Source organism: Rhipicephalus sanguineus, chromosome 6 (genome assembly GCF_013339695.2).
Source record: "Rhipicephalus sanguineus isolate Rsan-2018 chromosome 6, BIME_Rsan_1.4, whole genome shotgun sequence".
In the NCBI taxonomy this organism is placed as follows: domain Eukaryota; kingdom Metazoa; phylum Arthropoda; class Arachnida; order Ixodida; family Ixodidae; genus Rhipicephalus; species Rhipicephalus sanguineus.
In genome coordinates this window covers 51,162,465-51,170,812 of record NC_051181.1, presented here as the reverse complement: position 1 = coordinate 51,170,812, position 8,348 = coordinate 51,162,465, and the positions used below count along the sequence as shown (strand labels likewise).

At 45.0% G+C, this 8,348-nt stretch overlaps 2 protein-coding genes across 2 annotated transcripts in view; both read right to left on the bottom strand.

The window, feature by feature from the left end:
* The window catches only part of LOC125758844 (nuclear pore complex protein DDB_G0274915-like), a 26,912-nt gene extending 22,449 nt beyond the window's left edge, over window positions 1-4,463 (bottom strand). Inside the window, exons 1-3 of the mRNA XM_049416505.1 lie at window positions 4,449-4,463; window positions 4,115-4,363; window positions 343-460 (exon numbers count right to left, since the gene is read on the bottom strand). Coding sequence (XP_049272462.1) covers window positions 343-460; window positions 4,115-4,363; window positions 4,449-4,463 — 382 coding nt within the window. The remainder of the gene's footprint in view (window positions 1-342; window positions 461-4,114; window positions 4,364-4,448) is intronic.
* The window catches only part of LOC119397257 (DNA polymerase zeta catalytic subunit), a 42,427-nt gene continuing 38,191 nt past the window's right edge, over window positions 4,113-8,348 (bottom strand). The window contains exon 10 of the mRNA XM_049416766.1: window positions 4,113-4,272. The gene's annotated coding sequence lies outside the window, so the exon portion shown is untranslated. The remainder of the gene's footprint in view (window positions 4,273-8,348) is intronic.

Genomic DNA, 8,348 nt, shown 5'->3' with positions numbered 1-8,348 from the left:
TTGAAAAAGAGCACGTTGCAGCAGAATATGCTCAGGAAAAACGGCAAGTCGTCCCAAATACCCAAATGGACCGCTTATTCTTTGCATTTGGTGCGTAGTGCTTATCTGTTTGTTTCAAGCTGTACCCAAGAAAACCGCAGCTTCCACCTTTTCTTTCACTGTATAGCCTAAAACTAGGTGGCAGCCACTGTGATGCTACTTCTCGCAGACAAGCGAACGAGCTCTTTGCACTTCTTTCGAGTTTAAGAACGTGTTTCGCGTGCCAGAATTCTGCCCATAATTCAGACAACTTCATCTATGCTTACGGTGACCATGCAGGATTGGCAGAGTAACAATGCTTACCAGGTTGGTCGTCGGCACCATCGAGCTGGAACGGGTCATAGGCCTCGTTGCCATCGGAGTGGTCCGACATCGAGCTGTCTGCGTCGTCTTGTTCCCGTTCGCCCGCTAGCTGAAACACCTGTCGACGGCAAAAACAGCGCCTCACCACGTGCGGCACAATGCTCAAAATCTGCTTCCCACTACCAATGCATAACTGTATTCATAATCAACTGGTTAGTCATGATCACCATCAACCTATTGTTACCCACTGCAGGACAAAGGCCTCTTCCTGAAATTTGCAATCAAGAGCCCATTTTGCATTATCCAGGCTATTGTCACTACACCACTTATATACTTTGCCTTTCTCGAATGTGTTCACCTTGTCTTTTCATGCAAAAGGTGAGAGCTTATTGATTCAGGTTTTAAAGATCAACAACTACTTGAAGCTATAACTGTACTTCAACTTGCAGTGATCATCCTTTTAAAGGGACACTAAAGAGCAAAACGATTTCTCTCGTATTAGTAAACTACTTTTTCACGATACCAAAAACACCACACTTGCTGCGAGAAGACGCTTAGTAAGCAACAAAATGCGCAAAAAGAAAATGTGGTGGCAACGCCACCTTGAAGTCTCCGCACCAATCGACGCGACGTCACATATTTTGACGGCGCCCACTAGGGCCTACGTAGCTCCTAATTGGCAAAAATGAAGTACGTTGTCCTCTGAGGGGGCCATAGATTTAACATACCAAGTTTGAGGAAATTTCGTTGGGCCAATGGCACCAAATTACAATAAGTACACTTTGAAATCCGTGACGTCATGCGCGGAGATTTTGGCATGAAATTTAAAAATGAAACTTTGAACTCCATTTTCTCCTATATAAATAAACCTATTATGGCTAGATTAACGACATTAGAGTTCTCAGAGTAGAATTTATCAATCTAAACTGATTCACTGTTTCTCTTTAGTGTTCCTTTAAATTGAGTGTCCCCACATGTTGCACAAATGCACAATTTGACTCTTTAATCCCCTGGACCACCAATGAATGGAATCGCCTTCCCTTCCACAGCAACCATAACTGACATAGCTCCAAAGGTGCTGTTACAGATATTTAGTAACACCCCTTCTCTACGTAATCCAATGTTTTCAGGACCTGATGCTGTAACAATGAACGAATGGCTGAGTGAGTGAATGAATGAATGAATGAATGAATGAATGAATTATTGGGCAGAGCAGATTGACACTCTTTAAGAACACAAATGGCCTCTTGGTCCAAACAAGCACCCCACAAGAATGTGTGGATGACACTGAATCTTCTCGCCAAGTTTACCCATGCATAAGACGAACTCGAAACGTCAGTGCTGCCAGGTTAACATATTTTAGGCAAGAGCTTCCCATAGGTAGCATTTTAGGTTTCTGCAAGCAGGCAGAACGAATAAAATTCTACACTGGCACTACATTTTACATTACAATTTAGACCTACCAAAACTGTTGCGTTGCGCATATGCAACATCTGCATTTCACAGATGGAATATCCTAGCAGCGACATGCTAGACTCACTGCTGCAAGATTCACGGGCCCATGATGCGTGCAAAACTACGGTAGTGAATATTCAAAAATTTCGAATATCAAATTGAAAAGTGCCCCATTCAATTTGATCTTGAAATTGAACAACTGCTATTCAGAAATACAAGTACCTTTCTAACGGCTTACGAACACTTTATTAAAATGTGGACTAAACCCAAATAAACACAAAACTAGGGCAAAATGTAAGATAAATTTCATCAAAATTGATGTAGTAGAGTCATAAAACGTGAAAGCTTGCGCAATGAAGCAGCCTATGTCGCTTGAGGAGCCGGACTCTACTTCCTATGCAGTAATCACTTACACTCTCTGAAGAGCTCTGAGCATGCGAAGAAGCTACTGAAGATGTGAGTTCCACACCCAACTGTGGCGTCATTTTTTTCACCCTCTTTTATTTCCCTTTGCTTAATCATTTCTAAGTGCCAATTAAACGCAAGAATTTCTCTTATGCCATCTGCGCAATCATTGCCAGTCATTTCATTTAACAGAAGAAGAAACTATGGCCCTCAGATCCCCTTAATTTTCTTGCCAATCAAGGATAACATGCATACTAATATTGATGCACCATAAGTTATGTGACTGACTAAACCAGTTGTGAATGCAAAACATCTAGCTGCTTTAAAGAAACTGGAGCTTTCTGTCTCTTGATTTCTTTTTCTATCATGCTGAACTGCCGTACTTGCACAGGAAGGCACAGCAAAAGCCATGCACTTACAAAGGGCTTCCGCGATTAAATGGGCTGCATGTGCCTGCCACCAGATCTCAGAGGACATACCGTATTTACTAGAATCTAACGCGTACCTTTTTTCCGGTAAAACGAGTCCAAAAATCGCATGCGCGTTAGAATCGAGTACCGAAAAAAAAAAAAAGAAAAGAAAGAAACTCGGTTATCATATTGCCATCGGCATTTCAAAATGGCCGCCTCCTACGCGCCTCGGCCATTTCTGCTTATTGTTTCAGTTCGTACGTGTGCTGAGGAGATTGTCATCCCGTTCTGCGTTCGCATCGACGGTATGGAAGTGCAGACTCCAAAGACTCGACGAGTGCACCACGATGCCGCATTTAAAAGAATAGTTATTACATGTGCCGAGACGGACGGAAATCGGGCCGCATCGCGGTCGTTCGGAGTTCCCGAAACGTGCGTGCGAGACTGGCGCAAACAGAAGCAGAAGATTTTTTACAGCAAAGCTTCACGAAAAGGTTTCAGTGGACCAAAGCAGGGCCGGTTTCCCGAAATCAAAGAGCGTTGACAGCGACGAGGACTGATCCATTACACGACTCGTATCGCCGCCGTAGTGGTGACAGCTTTAGCGGCAAGGCCCGCTTTTTGACTGTGTTTTACTTTTTTGAAACTTTAGTTCTTTAAAACCCAAATACTTGTTCTTATGAATGTGCGAAGTTTGACTCCTACGGACTTTTTTTGTTCTTTTCTCTCACGAAAAATGGGTGCGTGTTACAATCGATGTATTACTTTTTTTTTTTTTTTTGGTCGCGAAAAACGGGTGCGCGTTACAATCGAGGGCGCGGTAGAATCGAGTAAATACGGTACGTCAACGACGAGCACACAGCCAGAGGTTTATGCCACATGCTGATAGCGGTGTACTCGGCAGACGTGATGTCAAGAGTTCTACACACCCTTGCAAGACTGAGTTTCTTGCCGCCATCAACTGCCAGTGTGCTCAAAACTCGCATGCCTCAAGCATTTAAAACAAGCATATTCAAGCGCTAAATATTGGGTTATACACTAACAGCTTGTTTTTTCACTAAGGAAAGACAGCGTGAAAAGTTAATTTCTACAAGAGTTTAATAGAATCACAAATTCAATGTATCCATGTTTCTTATGATGAGGTTCAACTGAAACTTTTACAGAAGTACAGGACTAATTTTGCTGTAGTAGGGCGTTCTTGCAGGCTGGTTCGTTCATGCTCTGAGTGAGGTTAAAACTGTGCAAAAAAAGAAGGACAGGCGGAAGGAACGAGCAACAAACGAACTGCGCCGTAATGGTTTGCTCATTCCTTCCACCTGTTCTCGTTTTTCGCGCAGTTTTAACCTCACCCAAGATAATTCTGCTGCTGACATGTAATGTGTGGGACTTCCTTATGGATTACAGCAGACGCGGCGCCGCCGTGCACAATCCCCAGTACAACAATTAGCACAAATGAGCCCTCTTTCTATATGCTCCCGGTTCCACAAAGCACTCATCCATACCTGTGACATGTCCTCGACATCGTTGTCATCCTCATCGTCGACTACATTGTCAGGCGCCGGCAGGCTCCCCAAGATGCTGTCCTCCTCCCCAGCACTCTGGTGCCAGCTTGATGCTGCCTGGGCCAGTGCCTCAGCCAGTGCCTCATCCTGACTGTCCACTATGCGCGTTTTAGGACACAAGTGGGACACTTTCAGAGCCACTGCTTGCACTCTGCGAAACTGATTATGCAGAACCCCGCAGAACTGATTCTGTGGAAATCCACAGAACTGATTCCGCAGAACTCTGCAGAACTTATTCCTTGGAAATCCACTTAACTGATTCCGCAGAACTGACTCTGCAAAACTCCATGGTACATCACAGAAGTGAATACACAAAACTCTGCAAAACTCTGCAGAACCGATACTGCAGAACTTCACAGAAGTGATTCCACAACTCCCCAAAACTCTGCAGAACTGATTCTGCAGAATTCCGCAGAACTGTAGTGACTGGAACTGCCAAATTGACCCTTGTAACGGCCACAGCCCAAGTTGGCAGGCAAAGATTTTGAGGAAAACCAAAAATTTCAACGGAGAAGCAAGTGCATTCGCAAATGCCCCAATGCAGTACGTGAGCGTTGGCATCTACCACTTGTTTCCATGTGGCAAGAATAGATGGCATGAGATGCACGATGACGGCATGGTACAACAATGTGCTCGCAAGCTAAATGTAAGCAGCAGCGGCAACGAAAGCAACGATGACTAGCCAAGTGCACAAAAGCTTTTATATGGGCAGTAGAGCTGTGTGAACAGTAAAATTTTGGGTGTGAAGCAAATTGAAATATTAAAGTATGAGTGCAAATTGAATCCAATATTTTTCGAATACTTTGAACTAAAATTACAGAAAAAAAGTTGCAGACGATCCCCACTCATTTTCATATGAGATAGGAACATGAGAGAGTTTCTTTTGGCTAGGTCGGTGAAGTGCTAGAGGGGTGCAGTGTTCTCTAGTTGTCTTATAAATAGGGCTCCTTGTTTTCGGATAAATCCGAAAAAATCCGATAAACACTCGCCGGTAAAATTTTGGACAGTACGGACTTATCGAATAAACTCCGATTTTAACAGCCAATGTGACCCTGTTTCATTCTTTAATGAAAGGGCATGTTTATGAAAGGGCTTTATCAAAAGGACACGAGAATGACCGCTCAATGACTGATGCAGACCTTCATGGATACTACATTGCTGTAGCTGAAAAGTGCACAGAGACAGTTGAGAGGAACCTTTGCAATGCAGTCGATCACACCAGTAAATTGTTTTGGTACAATGTTTAAATTGTGAATCCAAATGTGAAGCATGAGATAGCCCGCTCGTTCGAAACCTACGCGCCAATTTTTTAGTAAAGTGTTCCTCGAAACTGACGCTTTGAGCCTGCTCATGAGTTATTTTTTTTTAACTATCACAGCTATGAAATCAGTAACATTGTCGAACCCCTGTCATTTTTGAGGCTTCACCCTGTCCAGTGGCCAATGCTTCCTTGCTGCGTGCTGAGTCTTCAGGCTCACTCTGTTTCCAGAGGAGATGTTGAAAGGGCATTTCCAAAGCAGAGAACCATCATTTGAAAGGGGCGCGCTTCCATCAGTGACAGCAACCTCATAAAGTATGCTTGCGTCTATTATAACAAGCTGTAAGGCTGCAATAGGCACAAACGTAGGTGTTTTACAGCGAAAGCTGTTATGAGATCATTTCACCGGCCGTTTTTGGCGCCGTAGTTGTCCGCCGCCGCCGCCGGTGTCCGTAACCAGTATCGCTCGAAATAAGAAAAAAAACGAAGAAAAAAATTCCAGGATGGAACGAGGTTCGAACCCGGGCCCTCTGCGTGGGAGCCCAGTATTCAACCTCTGAGCCATGCCGGTGCTTGAAACTGCTTTGCAAAAAGCTCCTATACAGGCTTCATGTCGGGAAGGAACCACATTAGCATATGCAATATAGCGTGGTAGAAGAGTAAAATAAGCACCAAGCGTCGCACAACGCGAATTCTGTAACCAGGCGTCACACAATGCGAATTGCACAATGAGTAGGTTGTTGAATGCTTCGAACCCATTACAAAGGGCTCTGCCATAATTCTTCATCGTCATCAGGCACAGCATCAACAAAGTGCGCATAATGCCTTACATGCGTTTAGCAGGTACCAACAGTCTCCGTAGAATGACGAAAAATAGCACAGTGCCTGCTGCCCTACTTCTAAAAATTACAATGATTTATAGCGTAGCGGGTTCCTCGCAAGTGCACTTGTATTGGTTGCCAAGGAAGCCCATAAGCGCATGATCCACTTCCTCGGGGCCTCAGTAAAATTACAATGATTTATAGCGTAGTGGGTTCCTAGCAAGTGCACTTGTATTGGTTGCCAAGGAAGCCCATAAGCGCATGATCCATTTCCTCGGGGTCTCAGTAAAGTTCTTCGCCCCCCCCCCCCCCCCCCCCGTCTCTCCCACGTCAACTTATGTTGTACAGCATGACGGGAGAGTGAAATAGCGACCGGGCGTCACCCAATGCAAATTACATAACTGGTGGGCTGTTTAAAGATTCCAACCCATTACAAAGGGCTGAGCCATAATTCTTCATCGTCATCAGTCGTAGCGTCAACAAAGTGCACATAATGCCTTACAGACGTGTAGGTGGTGCTTCGCTTCTCCGCAGAATGACGAATAATGGCGTAGCAGATGCTTACCAACTTCACAAAAATTGTGATTTACGGCGTAGTGGGTACCTTTCTAGTGTATTTGTATTGTAGCCCCAAGAGAGCTTAACGGGACCTAGAAACGCCGCTCTTCCAGCTTTCGCTGTGTCTGTGCTGCGGTTTCAGCGCAGGCCTGTCGTTTTTGTACCCAAGTATTTGTGCTTGTGTGTATATGTGTTTGTGCTTTCAAACCTTACTAATATAAGCTTCGTGTGTTCCGACGCTCTCGTGCTCAGATATCATTTCATCTATTTTGGAGCATGTAGATTAATTCAAATTTAAACACCGAATTTCGGAGAATTGGGGATTTACGAGAAATAAACACTGATAAACGAAGAATTTCCGCCAAGAAAATAAACTCTGAAAAACACCCTCCGAATTTCGAGAAAATTGAACTTAGAAAACATGGAGCCCTACTTATAAAAAATGAGGCATTGCAGAGGCCGAAGTGTGTTTACAGTCAACGTCCGATTTTTCGGACCCTCTGGGGACCGCGAAATTGATCGAAAATTCGGGCAGTCCGAAAAAATGAATACGTGCTTTTTTATTCTGCTCAAGTGATCAAATCGCCACAACGTCTCAAATATCTGTAATGCCTCCCAGTACACTTATCAGGCATTTTGGTGCCCGCCCAGGCTCTCGCAAGTACATTCAGTACCTGCTGCGAACCCCGCTTAGCTACATGCCAACCAACACTTACTTGCAAATTTGCGTCTTGTGATGAGTGCCAGTGATACCAGCAAAGCGCGGAATAGATTAAGATACGGCTCTCTCACATAGAGCATTTGGAAACGATGACGCGGAACACAAGGACTGTGGCAGAAGAGCGGATGACTCGTCCAGTTTTTCCCGATGCACGTGCGCACGCATTGCCGAATCTCCGCTGATACGCAATTTGCTGCCATGTGAAGCCAATCATTTCTAGTTGTGTGCAGCACATCACGAACTAAGCTGACGCCATCACTGTACTGTTGCTGACAGTACGCATGCACTTGTCATGAAAGTGTTCGTGATGCCCACTCCGTTCCCGACCGCACACGGGCGCGGAAATGGTGAGCTGGTTTTATCCGTGAAGGCAACGCGTCTGTGCAGCGCACTTTGCGGTCTTGCACAATGAGGCAGCATGAATGGCGGCGCGGCGCGTTCGGGTTCTCACCTATTAAATGCGTGCAGTACGCATGTAACTGCGCTAGGCCACATGCACTATCGAGCAGTTAATTGAAGATGCTTATCGTAAGGGTTGTCAGTGATTAAACCGTACTGGCGCGTTTGTCACCTGCCGCCATCACGCCTCTGTGAATTTCCACTGCTTATCCGTAAAGACATCGCTGCACGGCGCTGTGATAGCAGCCCCTTTGAATTTCTGATCAGCTTTACCCCATAACACTTTGGCATTGCGGCAAAGCTGACCTTCGGACTCTGCTACTGTCTCAAACAGATCGACTCGCGAAAGCGCTGGTTCGAACCTATGAGATGATAGATGCGGCAGAGGTGGGGGCTTCAATTAATGTCTTTCGGACT